This window comes from Ursus maritimus, unplaced genomic scaffold, assembly GCF_017311325.1.
Source record: "Ursus maritimus isolate PB19 unplaced genomic scaffold, ASM1731132v1 scaffold_23, whole genome shotgun sequence".
Taxonomy (NCBI): domain Eukaryota; kingdom Metazoa; phylum Chordata; class Mammalia; order Carnivora; family Ursidae; genus Ursus; species Ursus maritimus.
In genome coordinates, this window is record NW_024424786.1 from 20,078,635 (window position 1) to 20,096,004 (window position 17,370).

At 60.6% G+C, this 17,370-nt stretch overlaps 1 protein-coding gene across 1 annotated transcript in view; it reads right to left on the bottom strand.

Annotated features, from left to right (window-relative positions):
- Positions 1-3,718: 3,718 nt before the first annotated feature.
- Positions 3,719-17,370, bottom strand: part of ABTB2 (ankyrin repeat and BTB domain containing 2) — a 176,454-nt gene continuing 162,802 nt past the window's right edge. The window contains exons 9-18 of the mRNA XM_040638940.1: positions 16,781-16,877; positions 16,346-16,481; positions 14,275-14,504; positions 12,735-12,913; positions 12,474-12,579; positions 12,243-12,345; positions 11,629-11,719; positions 7,391-7,459; positions 6,693-6,806; positions 3,719-5,433 (exon numbers count right to left, since the gene is read on the bottom strand). Coding sequence (XP_040494874.1) covers positions 5,236-5,433; positions 6,693-6,806; positions 7,391-7,459; positions 11,629-11,719; positions 12,243-12,345; positions 12,474-12,579; positions 12,735-12,913; positions 14,275-14,504; positions 16,346-16,481; positions 16,781-16,877 — 1,323 coding nt within the window. The 3' untranslated portion in view covers positions 3,719-5,235. The remainder of the gene's footprint in view (positions 5,434-6,692; positions 6,807-7,390; positions 7,460-11,628; positions 11,720-12,242; positions 12,346-12,473; positions 12,580-12,734; positions 12,914-14,274; positions 14,505-16,345; positions 16,482-16,780; positions 16,878-17,370) is intronic.

Below are 17,370 nucleotides of genomic sequence, written 5' to 3' on the forward strand. Positions count from 1 at the left end.
CCCGCGGCGCCCCCCCCCCCCCCCAGGCTCCTGTCAGGCCGTTTGGTTCCTTCCTTCTGTTGGGGACAGAAATTATGTGGTGGCTTCACACATACTTAGGTATGTGTGTTTGATGGTATCACTTTGTCGTTCCAAATCCAGTACTGTGTTAAGCCATGACTCTGAGGGCCTTCTGCCAGTTTCTGTGGGATTGTGCCATATCCCTGTCGCCGAGTACGAGCACTGCTCAAGGTGGAAGTCAGCTCAGTTGCGCTCTTGTTCGGATCTGCTGTTTCCTGTTGCCCTGCGTGGGGGCTGAGCGCAGCCCTGCACAGCTCCCTGGCTGCATCCGTCTTCAGCTTCCATGCTGGCTCTTCTTTTTATCTGGAAAATTCACACGGAGGCCTTGGTTACTGATCTGCTTTGGTTTTTCATAGACTTTAAAAGGACTGGTCTTTCATGAGTCCAAAGACCCTTTCCTCTGCCGGGATGTGTAATCCAGGTTCCTAGAGTCTAACACATGGCAGGGAAGGAAGCGGAGCTTCTGGACCCAAGAAGATTAAATGCACACCGCCCAGGACTCACACCCACAGCAAGGCGAGCAGACTCTGCCTGGATTAGGGACCCCTGCACCTTGTCTACACAGGCCTCGGGGCCTTTCGTCTCCTGGATCTGCTGGTTTCTGCCCGCAGACCCCCTGTTAGGTCTGCAGGAAGGTTTGCTGAGATGGGCAATGAGACTCATTTTTCATCTGCTTTTTTCAGGTGAGTGCCTGAGTCTGTCTTTCAAAGAGGATTTTCTTGGGGGAGAGGCTTAAAAGCAAAGTCAGAATCCCAAATGGTCAGAGCTGGGTGGTTTCTTAAGACTATCCAGCCATGTCATCCCATGGGTAGAAGGGCCAAGGCCTTGCGTGGCCTCTCCAGCCCCGAAGCCTGGCTTGTGCTCTGTTCCGGGATGCAGGGAGAGGTGCCCCGAAGCCAGACCTGGCTTCAACCCTGCTCTGCCCCGAGTCTCACTGTGACCTTGGGCACACCGCTCACCTGCACGTGCTGTCCAGGTCGACATCTGTGAGATGCAGGTGGCAGTGATCGCTCCCACCTCCTGGGCCGTTGTGAGGAGTGGAGCCGAGTATGAGGAGCGGACCACCGTGTCTGGTGTGCGGCAAGTGCTCCAGAAGTCTCTGTGCTGCGTGGTCCGTGTCTGCGTAACCAGGGGAGCTGCTTGGTGACACACACGCGCTAAGACTTAGTAAGACCGGTGTTGTTCTAAAGCCACAGCCTGAGCTCAAGAGCCCCACGTGGGCAGCAAGGAGAGGCATTGGTGGTTACAGCCGTCGGGCTGCCCGGCTTCCAGCAAGGTGGTTCTTCGCCTCTCTGAGCCGCCTTCCCTCCGTGTGCAAAGAGGAAGTGAACATCTGCCTGCTACCTACAGTCCCGGCCCTTTTATGGACAAAGCGAATGTTCCTAAACAGGTCTCTGCACTTTCGGATTGTGCTCTTGGGTTCTCCTCTGGACCTGAAAAAGCACAGCTCCCCCCAGACATCGCCATCTGGCCCGCAGACAGAGTGACATCTGTAAAGCTCGGCTGTCTCGGGAAATGTCACTGGCGAAATGAATTCAGAAAGGCTGGCTATGAATGCTGTCACCGGGATGGGAAGGGGCTCAGGAAGCCTGAACAAAGAAGATGCTTAAACGGGCTCCATCCCCCTCCCCCAGCCGGGAGGGGGCTCCTGCCCCACCTGCTTCGCATCCACTGCTCATCTGGCCCCAGAAGACTCCGGAGTGACCAGGAGATGGACACACAGGGCTGTGGAGGCTGGGGGAGGGGAGGAAATAAGTGACCGCCACCTTGGAAAAACGTAGACCCGTTGTGTGAGGGCCATTACCGCAGCCACCAGCTCGCAGGCCTGCCTCCCTGGTCCCGCTGCCTCAGTGGGTGGGTCAGGCCTCAGCCTGGGAGGCAGGGAGGGGGAGGGGATGTCCGGTCTGTGGGCAGCTGGTTGAAGGGGGAACGTCATCGTCATCGTGTGGATTTTGCAGAGGGGTGGGGTGGCAGCAAGTGGAAGGCCCGAGGCCCTCCTGCAGAGCTGTAGGTGTTCAGTGGAGGAGAAAGTTTCCATGGTCCTGGTGTCTGGCTGGCACGGGGTAACCAGCAGAGAGCAAAGGAAAGGGAAAGGAGGATTGGGAAGGCAAGGGACCCGCAGGTCTGGAGAGGATTTCCTTTGGGAACAAGGCCCAGGATCCAGCTGCTAAGCGCCTGCTTGTCATCGCCTGCAGGGCTGCTGCAGGAGACCGAAATCCCTCTGTCTAGAACTTGCTTTCAGCCCCTTGTTTCCCTGGGACTCCTGCAAAGGACAAGTTCGCTTTCCTCTCCTCCAGCCTGCCTTTGGCTGCTAGTAGCCTGAGGTGGCAGCTGGAGGAGAAATGGCCCCCTGTGCTCTGGAGCAGTGGCCCTGAGGAGGCCCAGCCACCAGAGGTAAGGTAAGGTGACCAAACACCTCCACTTCTAGTTCTCCTAGTCCCTTTGAAAGAATCTGATTTTTTTCTAATTATTTTTTTAAGTAGGCTCCATGCCCAGAAACATGGGGCCTGAACTCACGACCCTAAGTTCAAGACCTGAGCTGAGATCAAGAGCGGGACACTTAACCGACCTAGCCACCCAGGTGCTCCTTTATTATTGAAATGCTTTCTTGGTATGTTCTGCTACACATAGGCTCAAAGGGGTCCCATCCCTCCCTCCCCTTTAGCCTGCCCTCCAAAAGAGAAGATGGCTGAGTTCTCTAGGTACTAGGACTGAGGCATGGCCTACAGGGGGCACAAGGAGGGGGGAGAAAATTGTGGGGAGGGTAGCCACTGCCCCCTGAAGGGTCGCCACTGCAGACGGCAAGTGCTGGGCAGGGACAGCCCCCCGAACCAACCTCCCAGGGGCCTCTCCAGCAGGATGGTGCCAGGGGGTGCACCTCCTGCCTGTGGCCCCCAGAGGGTGCCGTGGGTCCACGCAGAGTCCCCTCCCCACCCAGGCCAGGGCCCCAGGCTGGGCCTCAAGCTGCCTGGCCTGGGCCCCGCTCCGCAAAGCTGGGCATCAGGCCTTTCCTGGACTGGCCCCATCTGACCCCCTGAGGTCTTCACGTTGTCCCCCAACTTATGAGTTCTGGCCTACCAGTTACTGAACCACAGCCACTTGGGCCACTGTTTCTAGTGACCGTAGGAATTTTTTTTCTGCCTCAGGTAGCAAACATTTAAAAAACCTTTATTTCTGTTGGACTTCGTACCTAGAACAAATACAACCGGTCCCAGAAGACCCTTGGACCCAAGTCACCCGCTCACTGTCCTCTCTCCATTCCCAGGTGGCACAGACCAGCTTGGGCTCAGCTGGGCTCGGAGGCAGCAGCCACTGAGGGACAGGTGCCCCCTCGTCAGGGGGAGACGGCCCTGCCTCCACCTCGCTGGGCCACACAGGTGCAGACTGCACAACGGTTTGCAGACACCGTTAAGACAACCCCAACGGTAGTTCCCACGTGAGGGTCCTGGGCTCAGGGAAGATCAAAAAAGCCCCTGACGGCCATCTTACAGCTGGTGGGGGGGTGGGGAGGGTGGGGAGGGTGGTGTGTGTGTGTGTGTGTGTGTGTGTGTCTGTGTTAGTCCTAACTCCTTGGGGCTGGAGGCCTGAGTAGGAAATTATCCCTGGATTCTGTTCCCCAGCTCTGAGCAACCGTCCAGCAGGAGTGACAAGGCCAAGGTCATTGTTAACAAGTGTTTATTGTTAATAAAACCATGGTACATTTACAGTAAGTGACAAGGTATAGTTACACTATCGTACAATATTACAGCAATAAAATAACGCCTATTCCTTTGTACATCCAGCTCAAGCAGCCAGTCAAAAATATTTTCCAAGATTGCAAGCCCCCGGGGGCTTTTCAAGGTAACCAAAGTGACCCCTCCCGAAGCGCCCAGGGCTCTCGGTGAATAAATAGTTTCTAAGGGGCAGCCAGACAGGCCGAAGAAGGCTTCGCCCAGAGCAGCCTGTCCGGAACGCTCCCCCAGTGTCTGGTCCATAAATACGACAGGCGTCCGGCCTGGTGCTCGGCTCCCCCTGGGAGATCCTGGAGCTACAGCGGGCCTGCGGCAGGCGGGAGACGAACCCCATCCTTTCCACGCCCAGACTCGCAGTTCCCACGAGAAGTGCTCTGCTCTCTAGTCCAAGTGAAAGGACTTGCACTTGAGAGACTTAGCCAGCGGTTCAGGGAGGGGTCTGCTTCCTGAGCCCCCAGAGGCAGCCTAACTCTAGGCTTGGGGTTTCAGGATTGGCCTCTAAAAGCAGCAGCAAGAAAAGCTGAGGCCAGCAGACTTGTCCCGGTACCCTGTCCACACCCGTGCCGCCCTTGGCTCAGCCTGGAAGTCTGTGGGCATCAGCTGGGGGAACTGCCTTCTCGCACTCACAGGGCAGGGGTGTGCTCCCCCAAAGGAGGAGCCTAGACACCAAAGAAAATAGGACTCCAAGTGACCCTCTGGGCAGGGATCTTCAGGCCCCCTGGAGGCTCACATCGCAAAGGCACAGCCTTGAGGAAGAAGTTCAGGGATTTGGGCAGCCTTTCAGATGTGACCTTGAGGAAAAATACCAGCTTCTGCGTGAAGCGGCCTGGGGCCCAGAGTGTGTGTTCTCTGTCTTCATCAGGACGCCCATAGCCCCGAGGCCCGGCTGAGACAGTCCAAGCCTGGGGAGGCCTGGGGAGGCCTGGGGGTTGTGGGTGGTCAGAGCCTGAAAGGCACGGTCAGAAGCTGTTTCAAGCAGGGGTGAATCAGGATCAGCCGTAGACCTCCAGGAGGGGAGAAGGGGCACACAAGGATGAGTACAGGTGGTCCTCAAGGTGCAAACAGTATGGGGGTCGGTGGGGAGGGGGTGGGGGGAAGGGCCACCTTTTGGCCTTGTCTGCCCATCACTCGTCAAGCAAACAGCCCTGGGGCAGAGGGGTTGGAGGTGGGGCTGCCCAGTGACGGGAGGGCTCAGAGCATATCTACCTGCCGGAGGACAGAGCCACACCAGAGAGGATGTCTGCAGAAAGAGGGGGAAACTGAGTCCCATGAGCCTGGCTCCAGGAAGGCCTCCAACCAGTGCCCCTACCCCACGCCCGCAGCGGGACTCCGACCGTGCACAGGCCCGAGGTATGTACTTGTTCAGGTGTCCCCAGAAGCACTTGCTCCCAGCCTTTCACACCCCGCCCCCCGGGCGTGCCGCCCCGCTGCGCCCCCACTGCGCTCAGACCCGGGAGGTGATGTACACCGAGTGCACGCGCTCGGCCAGCGTGCTCTGCAGGTCCTGCAGGGGGTCCAGGCCCTGCACCTTGCTGTTGCGGCTGTAGATGAGCTGCCGGAAGGAGTCCTGCTCCAGCAGGGCCTTCATGTGCTTGAGGAAGAAGCCTTCGCAGAACAGGGCCAGTTCAGGGGCATTGTGGATCTGTGGGGGCGGGGGAGTGTGAGAGCCAAGGCCTTCGCACAGCCCCACCAGAAACGGCACCCCCCCACCCCCAAATCTTGCCCAGGGGCCAAGGGCCTTCCCCTTATCTGGATTGCTTCCATAATTCTCTCCTCCAGACGGGACTCATCTGGGTTGAAATCCCAGCTGTGTCACCAGGAACATCACTGTCCTTGGGCCCATCATTTACTTTGCCTGCATCGCACTGCTGCCGTTACTGAACGGCAGGCGTCCTTGTTGGGTCGGAAGCCCCCTTACCAAGGCGAGGGGCGGGGAGCCCAGCCCAAGCCCAGGGCCTGAGCACTTCACCCGGTACGTGCTCGGTAACAACTTTAACTCAACCACTATCAAGTGTCCACTCTGGGCCAGGCACTGGGCACCAAGTTCTGGGGCCAGGTTTCTGCCATGTGCTCTTAGAGCTGATGTTCTGCTTTGGGGGAGACAGAGAAGCCAGAGAACCAAGTGAGGTCACAGCAGACGGTGATCAGTGGTGTGAGAGAAGCAGCAGGTGCCTCACGGGAGAGGCCAGGGGAGTCGGGGGCCTGGGAGGAGCTTAGGAAGGCGCTTTCCTGGGGGAAGGCCGTGGGGGAGGCGTGAGCTAAGAAAGCCAGGGGGCCAGGTGAAGGGAGCCGTGGGAGGGGTCCTAGGGGGCCGGCCAGTGTGTTATTCAGCCTGCAAGCAGAGGAAGCTTCGTGGGAGGGAGGCTATAAGTAGAGGAGAGACATGGTCTTAACGCTTGTCAAAGAGCCTGGAGACGGCAGGGTGACAGCCATGCAGGGGGAGGCTGAGCCAATGTCGTGGTCCAGAGAGGTGACGGTGGGTGGCTCAGGGCAGGGTGGGCACAGTGGACATGGAATAAAATGGACAGACTGCCGATGTGTTCACAGGGAGGGAGCCGGCCTAGATGGGGCCAAGTTCTGAGCCTGAGCAGACGGCCGTGCTGTGTGCTGAGGGGCAAGCTGAAGGACAGCTTGGGGAAAATGTCAAGGAAGAACCTAAGGAAGTGATCTGACTCGGAGAAGCTCAGCCCTTTGGCCCAGGCCCCCCAGCCTGGGAAGCTCACCTCCCGAGCTGCAGGCTGCCCTGCTGAACAGTGGGGACCCTGGGCTCCAGAGGGCATCACACCCCCCTCCACTCCTTCCACAGCCTTTCGGCACGGCCCCAGCACAGGAAGGCAGCCGAGGCCCGAGGCCCCGGTGGAGCTGAGCCCGCGGGAGGCAGCAGGCGGCCATGGCGCTCACCTTGGCGTACTTGTAGGTGTTCACGGCGCTCTCCACGCTGAGGGTCTGAGAGCAGAGGATCTCGCAGTGTCTCTGCAGGGCATCCAGCTGGAACAGGCTGGCAGCTGACAGCAGCTGGTGGGGGAGGCAAACGTGGCCTTGGATGTGGGCAGCCAGGCCTGTGGCCCAGCCATTGGGGAACCGAAAGCTCCGTGCAGCGGGCCCTGGTTTCTCCTAATCCTCGGGCCCTGCCCGCCTCCGCATGTCAAATCCAAGGACTGATTTCTTTCTGTTCTAGGCCACTTAGGGACTTGCTGGGACACTTTGGAAGGCACAGGATGGGGGACAGACCCTGGATGGGATTCCTGACCTCAGAAGGGTTTCAACCGTGAACTGCACTCTTTGTCTCCCGGACCTTCTAGCCAGGCACCCGACCAGCAGGGGTCAGTTTTCTAAGCAGTGAGGTGAGTGGGAGGCTGCCTTTGATCCTCCTGGGCCATTATCCCTTCACTGGAGCCCTTCCTCCCCCACCCCTGGGCCAGGAGGGGGGTGGGCAAGTGGCCCTCCCTGTCACAGGAAGAGAAAGGACCAGCAGGGAATCAGGAGGTCCTGCAAGAGGCCGCCTCCCCTTTCAGCTCTCCAATGCCCCGTCCCTGGGAGCCGGCGGCGGGGCACGGGCACCCGGGCCGCTACCCCTCTCCGCGGCGCCGGGCCCTCACCTCCAGCACGTCGGCGGCTGGGATGTCCATGGCCTCCGCGCCTCCGTGGTACAGGTACTGCATCATCATCTGCGGCGGGAAGGGGCGCCGTGTGAGCGCCAAGCAGACCCGCGCACCTGGGTCCTTAGCGGGCTCCGCGGCCGCCGCTCTCCGCCCTGCGCCCGGCTGTGCCCTCCGTCCCTCCACGGGCGGACGCACACACATCCCCCAACTCCCGGAAGCTACTCTTTGTCTGTGCAGCTTCTAGAAGTCAGCCCCGAGATTCTGCCTCCTTCCACGGGGTGGCTCCACTCCGATCCTCAGGACCGACCCGTGAGCCCAGAAGGGAAGGTACTATTCGCAGATGGGAAACTGAGGCCGGGGGAGGGGGGAGGCAGCATGGCTCAAGTCACTCAGGTCTCCTGATTCCTACACTAGACCCCCAGGCGGCACGCTGTGTATCTCTCTCACCCACATTCTAAATCTGGGCCCAGGATGGAGGGGCTGCCCTCAGAAGCTGCTTCCAACTTTCCTGTCTGTGCTGGGATCCAAGGTGGAGGTGAGAGCCAGACCCTGCCTCCCCCCTGGATTTGTTCCCTTGGACGGCAAGCACAGAGCTGGGGTGGGGATCTGCTCCAGAGGTCACCTCGCTGCCTAGCCCAGACCTGCCTGGGGCTTCTGGGAACAGAGGGCCCGGGATATCAAATGAGGTGGCCCAGGAGTGGGGGAATGACATTTAGTTTTGTTGGGGTCTAAGTGGCGAACTCTGCCATCACCCTGGAGTCTGCGAAGTTCCCCCTTGGAAACAGAAAAGCGATTCGCACGGGCTGGCTGAAGAAATAGCCCCAGCAAGGAGCTGGCAAGTGTGTAAGTAAACACGGCCCCAGCCGGCACAGTTGGGCTCTGTTAGCAGCAGGGCCCCGGGCTGGAAGAGGCTCCAGAGGGTCTAGGGAAAGGAGCCCAACCCCGGGGGAACGAGAATGGGGAGATGGCCTGGCCAGACTGTCCGGCCCTGACACACACACAGAGGCGGGGCGCCCATGGGCCTGGTGCAGCCCGTGCTGCAGGAGGCGTGTGCCTCGGCGGGCCCCAGGCCTGGGTTCTTCTGCAACCGCCCCCCCCCCAGGGGGGCTCAGAGCTGTTCAGGACCGCACTGTAGGGCAGCCATGGGTGAGCCGGGGCTGGGAGTGGGGTGGGCGGGTGGGCAGGAGCTCCCAGCATCGGTGACTAAGGGATGACCTCAGGGCAGCCCCTCAGCAAGAGGGGACACAGGGGTGTTGGCAGCAACCTGCCACTCCCCTTCCCAGCCTCAGCCTTTCGGGAGCTGGTTTTGACCAGGCACAGCCAGCTGTGGCCCGTGGAGCTCCCTGAGGTCACTTGAATGCACAGTAGTCCAGGGAAGTCCAACCACAACCGCTCCCTGGGAACCCTGCGGAGGGAGCTGGGTTTTGGCCCGCCCGGCGGCCCCCAGGCAGGACGGGGGTCCTCTGCCTCCCGGCAGGCTGCCCACGGCTCTGGATAGGCTGCTCTGGGAAAGGCCCGGGCACGATCAGCAGCAGAGGGACAGCACGGTTTGCTTCTGGGCTGAACACGAACCCAGGAACCCGCATGCAGGAAGGCCACGGACACTGCACGGACAGGACCGAGGTCAAGCCAGGTAAGACCAGCAGGGCTGCTCCTCGAAGGCCTGGGTTTAGTTGGCAGTGACCTCGACAAGCGTCTAGACCCGTACTAATGCCACAGCCACTGGTCACGTGTAGCTTTTAAGCACCTGAAATAAGACTGGTCTGAACTGAGACGTGCTGTGTCAGATACACACTAGATTTGAAAACTTAGTATGAAAAAAAGGAAAATGTCATTAATTTTTATATCGGCTGTAATATTTGGGCTATAAGGAGTTAAATATATCATCGAAATAAACTTTACTCATTTCTTTTTGCTTGTTTATGTGGCTAATAGATGTTAAATTACATATGCGGCGTGCGTTATCTTTGTCTTGGATGGCATAGCTCCGATCTCCTTGGGCCTGTTTCCTCCTTTAGAAAACAAATACAGTGACTGATGACCTCCCTCCCTCTCTCCCTCCTTCCCTCTCTCCCCCTCTCCCAGTGCTGGGAAAGCCGGGGAGATACTCAGGGGCTGCTCGCACACTTTCAGGCTTTGTCAGGAAGCCCCGGCCTGGGGTGGAAGGGCTCGGGCTGAGCCCGGCACCAACAGCATCTGGAGGCGCCAGCGGAAACGGCGCTCCCCCATGACAGATGTGCCCACATTTCCCAGGCTCGTGCGTGCCGGGGGTGCTGGAGCTGATGTTCCCGTGGGCCCTCCCCGCAGCCCTGAGAGGCCGTCCCGGGGCTGCTGAGGCTGCTGTGGCATGGGCACCCTCCCGGCGAGCAAGCACAGTCTTGCTGGGCAGCTCGGCGGCGGCGGTCAGCTGGGGCCACACACGGACCCTCACCCCAGCTCTCGACCCGGCCCTGCTGCCTGCCGCTCCTGCACTGCCGTCCTGTGTCTGCTCGTGGCCCCATCTCAAGTTTCAACTCACCTAGACATTGGGCTTCTTAGCCAAACAAGTTTCTAGAGCTGCCCCCTTCCCAGTGAGTTGGATCAAGGGGTGGAAAAGAGGGAAGCAGAGACAGACCCCACTCTGCTGCCTGTGCCAGACCCCGGGCCTCACTTCCTCCCCATCAGTCCCTGGTTCCGGTCCACTCTCCCCCCATCCCACTGCCACCACCTGCTCACCTCCATCACACAACTGGACTTCTCTACAGCCTCCTACCTGGGCCCCTGGCTAGAGTCATGGCCCTTCTGGGCCCTTCCTCACCCACTGAGTGGGCTTTGTAAATGTGAACTTGACCATTCCACACAGCCTAGGTTTGAATCCTGGCTCTATCACTTCCCAGCTGTGTGACCTGAGGCAAGTTACTCAACTTCTCTGTGCCTCTGACTCATCTACCAAGAGGGAATTATACACCTACCCCTCCAAGGACCGTGCTGTGCCCTGGAGCTTACCTGATGAACATGGGCAAAGCACTTGGAACCACGCCTGGCTAACATCAGCTAACCACTGATGACCTTTCAGTAAGCTTCCTCTGTAGGTTAAAGGTCAAACCATGCAATGGCTCCTCGGGGCAGCATCTTCAGAACACCTAACCAGACTAGACCAGAGGGCGTTTCTGGAGCATGTTGTGGTCTCTGCTTCTGGAGTTTTGAGCACGCCGTTCCCTGGCTGGCTGGCTGGCTGGCTGCCCGCCCCAGTCCCTGACAGCCGCCACGGCTGTGGGTTACATGCCCCTCTCCTGAGCTCCCAGCGCTCCCCCCCACCTCTCACACTCTCACAGTCCTGTCTCCTGGAGGGCAAGGCCCTGCCCTGCTGTCCCCACGGTGTCCAGAGATGACGAAATACTAAATAATCAGCGGGTGAAGACAGCATGAGGGGGAACTAAGCCATTTTAGATGAGGGCTCCCTGTGCTTCCATGAGGCACAAAGCTGTCCTGTGCAGGGCCAAGCCCTGGAGCCCATACTGACTGCCCCCCCTGGCCTCAGTCCCAGCCCCTGGGGGTTGTCCCTGTAGCCCAGGGCCCACCACACAGCTTGGAGACCTGGAGTTGCCACTTCCCAGAAAGGAGCTCTCAGCTGGGGCTCGGCGGAGATCCCAGCCAGTCTCCTCCCTCCAGACTCTCTGGCCATGACTGGCGGCCAGCCTGTGGAGTTTCCATCACGCAACCTCTGATGTTCTCCAAAGCTGAAGGACCGAAAGACCTGACCTTGGTCTTCCACAACCAGGATGGACTCAGCTGGCTTTTTCTGCCTGGCCTGCCTGGCTGGGGTCTGATGCTTGGGAAGACTGGTGCAGCCCACACCACGCGCCTCAGAGTGCGTGCATGCCACCCGCCTGGGGGCTGGTTGATACACGAGGGGTGGGGGGCAGGGGGCTGACACACAGGTCTGTGCTGCAGGGAGCCCACCCTGAGGAATGAGGGCTCCTAACGCGTGTGTGGCGGGTGCCGGGCCTGACCTGTGCATCTGTCCATCTGCCCAGGCCCCTCACCCAGTGGTCAGAGCTCAGGACTCGTGTGAGAGGCTCTGAACCGTAAGCCCACGCTGCAATGGCTACTGTGGCTGGGACAGACGCGCATGCTCCAACCGGACCACAGATTCAGCGAACGCAGAAGGCCGTGGGCGTAGAGTGCAAGATTATGGCCAACTCCCAGCTGCCTCCCGGCCCAGACGGAAACACGCAGCACAGAGGCCCACACACCTGGAAAATGTGGTACTTCATGTCACTGATCTCGATGGTTTTGCCACCGTCGCCGTCTTGTTCTGATTTATTGGTCATCAGCGTCTTGAACCTGGAGCAAAGGGGGTGAAACAAGGCGGGTCTTGCACATGACTTTGACCTCATCACCGGGCAGCAACGGCACCATCCGTCACCTGACCAGTCACCGGGAGACGGGGCATTTGTACAATTACTGCGGCGCTCCCAAAATAATTCTCCGCAAATGGCAGCTTACATCATCCTGGGCTGACAGCCGGGCCGGGCCCCCATCTGTCCCCACTGCCCCCCCCATGAATGACTGTGATGCCTGTGACCCAAAAAGTGACTCTTCATTCCAGAACATTTTCTATTAATCGAAAGCAATACCTCAACCGGGAAGAATACCACCACAGAGCTCCTCCTGGAGAACTCTGGGTGCCACCCCTACTGTCCCTCTGTCCACTCTGCCCCGTGCCCCCTGTGGGGCGGCGGGGCCTCCACGGCCACGTGACCCATCTCCGCGGGGCTGAGGCTCGTCTCCGGAACGTGGTCACCTCCGTCTACATGAAGCCGCCCCCACCCGTCCGGGGTCGGGGCTTGTTCCCCGAGGCGCCTACCTGTTAGACGCCGTCACCAGCAGGACCTTGTGAGCATAAAACAGCTTTCCTTCCACCAGGAAGGTCACGTCGGACATCTCCTTGTTGTTCAGAAAGTGAGGATCTGTGCCCGAGGGAAGAGAAGGGACGTGACCCAGGGCCCCCCGGTGCCGGGGAAGCATTCCGAGAGGCTGGGGGGGCACCAAGGGGAAGAGCGGAGACACTGAGGCCGAGGCGGCGGGGGGCGGGCACCTAGCCTGGCGGGCAGGGTCCTCCGGATCTCGGGAATGCCGGGCACCGGGCTGCTGCCGTAGCAGTGCGTGAAGATGGCGGCCAGCTGCTGCGTGACGGCGTCGTTCTGCGGGCAGAGCACAGCCCGTGAGGCCGCCTGGTCCTCCCGCGCGGACTGCCTTCCCGGCCGGGCTCCAGCCCCCCAGGGCCGAGCCGCGGGAGTCCGGGCGCGGTGGGCGCCAGGGCCCTGCTCCGGCTGGGGACCCGCCCCGCGTCACTCACCTTGCTGGTCTTGAGGATGTCGAACAGGAGCTGCAAGCCCTCGGTCACCAGCTCCTCGTTGTACTCCTCCTCCTTGATGGAGCTGAAGTCCCGCAGGAGGCTCTGCACCACCGAGTACCGCGACTGGGAGAACGAGGTCCTCAGAGACTCGATCCACACGTGCAGCTTCCAGGGGACGCCTGCGGGACGGACGGACGGCCGTCACCTCTGCCGGCGCGCCGCACAGACCCCGGGCCCAGCCGGCAGCGACCCCCACTGCGGGCGGGCTCCCACCCCGTTCCCTCGCGCTGCGGGACTCTGAGGCCAGGGAAGGACAGCTTCCATGGACCCCGACAGGCCGGCCGAGAGGTCAGAGGGGACTTCGGGTGCCCGTCAGAGAAGGCAGAGGAATGGCTCTGGCCCAAGGGCAGGGCACCCGGATGGCTTGGCCTGGGGCCACACCAGCCCCACTGTTTGTGGGGCCCCGGAACCACTTACTGGGAAGACCTATCAATTACGAGGGCTGGCCAGGGGCACTTGGAGGCCTCGGAAACGTGCCGGACACTGGGCCCACGCCTGTCTAGAAGCCACCTGACCTCCCTCTGAGGGCTTCCACAGCACTCCGGGCACTGGCATCCAGTGGCATCTAATTACTGGGTACCAGCTCCCTGGAGTGTGTCAGTGGGGCCATAAACTAACTTAAAACTACTTTGTGGAGGTCATGACAAAAGCTAGTAATTTTCTTGGTAATTACAGAGATGGCTTCTTACCCCCCAGCCTCACTCTGGATTTAAAAAAAGGATGGATGGCATTCCCCAGAGACACGACGACGTAGGTGGCATGAGCATCCTCGGTGTTCTGACTGTAGATGGGAATGATATACCCATTTTACAGTGAGGAACACTGAGCCTGACTGGCTGCAAGATGGTGTGGCCTCCCGCTCCCCTGGCCCGGCTGGGCATCTGTGTATGGTGGTCCCTGTGACAGTAGCCACGCTGCCATCATGCACGCAGAGCTCCCGGACAGCCGGCCGCAGGCCCTGTGCCTTGTGGGACGTCATGTTCTTAGACGAAGATCAGCAGTGCCAGTGATGGCAGAATGGCTGGGGTCTCACCTAGGGCTGCCTGTCTGCGCGGCCTCCCTGGAGGAAGGAGCGCCCATAGGTGCGCAGACCCAAGGAGCGAGTGAGTCTGGCCGAGTGACAGCAGAGCATCTTGTTGACCAGAAACGCTGACTCATAGTGATGCAGATGCTCCCAGGGCCACACATCCTGGCTGTGACAAGGCCAGGGGCCGTGGAGCTCCGACCAGGGAAGAGGACGGGCCTGAGGCTGGAGGGCTGGGGCGGTGCCCTCTAGATGCCGCCCCGTGGAGGACCATCTGAGGCTCAGGGCCTCTCCCATCCCGGCCATCCGCTGTCAGGCCTGCGGCGATGGAGTCCCGCCCTGCGCCCGGCTGCCCTGTGGCCTGTCTGCCCCTGTGGGGCCTCTTCCAGTCTGCTCTCGAAGAGCAGAGGGTGCTCGTGTGTGTGTGTGTGTGTGTGCACGCCTGCGGGGCCTCACCCAGCGCCCGCAGCTCCATGGTGATGTCCACGTAGCCATGCTCCGCGCTGTAGTACATGGCCTCCTGCAGGGCCTTCGTGCGGGTCCGGCTCAGCCGCACGGGCCCGTCGCTGCTGCTGCCCTGGCTGGAGGCATCGCTCTCCTCCACGCCCTCGGCCAGGATCTCCTCCAGGGACAGCACGTCCGCTTTGGCCTGCTGGGGCTGCGTCAGGAGCTTCCTCAGGACATTCCTGCGGGCCGAGGGATGACGGAGGCGGATGCCTGAGGTCCTGAGGGGCCCTCCCAAGCCCCGTGGACTTGACAGGTTGCTCTGGGGCACCTGTGGGCACTAGGGGCTCACGGTCTTCCCCTCTCAAGCAGGCTGGGCCGGGGCTCCCAGCACCCTCCACCTGCAGCCACCTGAGCAAGGCAGGGGAGAGTACAGGGGACCAGTCCTGGGGACCCCTCACCACACCTTGCCACCATCCTGGTATTACTAAGTCGTGGGCTTTGGGGCCAAGCAGGCCCTCCCTTCCTGGCTGTGTGATCTCAGACAGCTTGCTCTGCCTCTCTGGGCCCCGACTGCTCTGTCATCTGCAGAGCAGGGTGTCCGCGTCACCCTCTTCCAGGGTTAACCGTAGGCCAATGTGACGGCATCAGATGTAGAGCCTGACAGAGCAGAGCACTGAGATGGCAGCCAACTGCACGCGGGAAGCGTCTGAAACCCAGGACGTGCTCATACGCCTTTGTTTCCCGGCCTGCCGTGAGCAAGAACACACTGGAGTCGAGACGCCGGTTACGTGGACTTCGTGTGTAGAATGCTGGACTTGACGGAGCTCGCTCCCCTGTACCTGCTGCATCAGCCCTGAGAGCTCACGCACCCCGCCGTTCCTGACTGGTGACTGCAGCGTGCTCAAGGCCACATGCGGCAGGAGTGCGGACTCCAGCCCAGGACTGCTGGTTCCATGCCCCAGGCTCATTCTGTCACATCCTGTGGCCTGGGATGGTGGCCGCGGGGGCAGGTCCACAGGTCACCTCCCAGCAGCCCTGCCCAGCCCGCTCCCCAGTCTGTGATGGAGGTCGTGTTGCACCAGGCAGAGACCCCCTTGAGAGATCCAGGGTCATCTCACTGTCGCTTTGCTAGCTCACCGAGCTTACAGAGCACCTCGTTTGTGCCAGGCGCTGGCATGGGAAGGTGAGCCGGCCACCACCCCTGTCCCCCAAATCCCGTGTTCCAGAGAGAGAACGGGAAGCAGATACATGGGCAGAGTGTGTCCGCACAGGGTGAAGAGGCTGCAGTAGGGGAAAACACGGGGTGCTGGCTGGGTGAAGAGGCCTGCTGGCCCTGACGTGCAGCATGGTGCTGGGGGGCGGAGGGGAGGGTGATTTAGGTGGCTGGCGAGCAGGGACAGCATGGGCAGAAGCTGTGGAGGAGAGCATTCTAGGGAGGGGGGCACAGCGGGACACACTCTGCTTCTGAGACTGGTGTTGGAGAATAGGGCACAGTTGTCCTGCCCGCCCTTCCCTTCTGGCCCCTTTTCTGGCTTCTAATAACCTCCTCTCTTGTCTCACTCTGCCCCCTAGAGCTGCCGGATGGCTCTGGTCCCAGCCTGCTGCCCGCCCTGTCACACCCCTGGGCAGGCCTGGCCCCCACAAAGCAAGGTCCACCATCTGCTCCTGGAGTGGGATGTGATCTCCCACACGGCCACCAGGAGGCTCTTCGGGGTGAGCCATATGCTGTGCGAGGCCCCTGGAGCCCTGGGGAAGAACCACCGAGTACAGGAAGGGAAGGGACGTGGGCCCAGGGTGGGCCGGCATGCCGGGAGAGTCTACAGGAAGTGGAAGGGCCTGCCCCGGGCATCGGGACATCTGGGCTGCAGTCCCAGGTCCACCAGGAGCCGATGGTGGGTGGGGGCACGGGGGCCTCCAACATCTGAGGCCTCGAGGACCTGCCTCTTCTTTCTGGGTGGCTACCAGGCAGAAACCCTGTCTGGAAAGATCTCTAGCTCTTCTGCTCCCCATGGGGACTCAGACTCCTGAAAGCCTGTTTCATGCTCCCACATCACACGGGGCAGGAACCCCAGGTGCGTACCTGTGGCCATGGGCGGCCGAGTGGCTGAAGCAGTTCATATCCTCATGGAGGGAGGAGGCCATGCCATTGGCTTCGAGCATGCTGAGTAGGGGGTCTGCCCCTCGGCTCAGCAACAAGCTGACCAGCTCGTAGTTCCCTGGAACACAAGGCAGACGGAGGCTGCTTCCACTGCCCGCGTCACCGTGTGCCTCCACTGGCCGCTGCCTGGGTGCTGAGCTCCACGAAACGCTGAGAGTGGGGCGAGGGGGAGCCCCCAGGGGCCCAGAAGGAGAGGTTTCTAGGCTTGCCTCAGGGATCTGGGCTTGGGGCTGCGAGTCTGGCTGCAAGTCTGGCTGCAGGCTCAGCCAGGCTGGGTGATGCCGCAGGGAGGGGCAGGCGGAGCCCTGGGGGCAGTGGGGGACCCTTGCTGGGCAGGGCAGCTGTCTGTATACCTACCAGCCGCAGAGGCCAGCTGCAGGGGGGTCTCTGTGTAGCTGTCCTCACCGCCACTCACCGCTGAGCCCTCCACGTGGGCCCCGGCGTCCAGCAGCAGCTGTAGGACATGGGGCAGGACACGTCAGCGTGACAGGGAGTGTCTGGGATGTGTGCAGGGGAGGCTTTGGGAGAAGGGCCTCTGGCTCCCTCCAGGCATGTGACCAAGACCCAGCTCACCTGGGCACCTGAGGAACTGGAACTCTGGAACTTGAAGTTACCCTCAGGCCTTCAAGTTTCTAGAATCTTCACCTCTACTCTTATGGCTTTGGACCAAGCCCCTGAGCTGTGGGGACCTCTGAGCTGTTTTTTCTCTTTCAAATGCTTTCCTATGAATCAACTGCAGTGATCTAAGAACTTGTGCAAATGAGCAGAATAGAAAGGATCACCCCCAATCTACCAGGGGAAACTGAGGCTCTGGGAGGCAGCAGAGGTAGTGGGAAAGGCACAAGTATTAGAGTCAGAAAGAGCTGAGTGTCAGTGCCAGCCACCAACCAGTGAGTGATGTGGGGCGGGGAACAAACCTCAACTCCCAAGGCCTCAGCCTTCCTCAT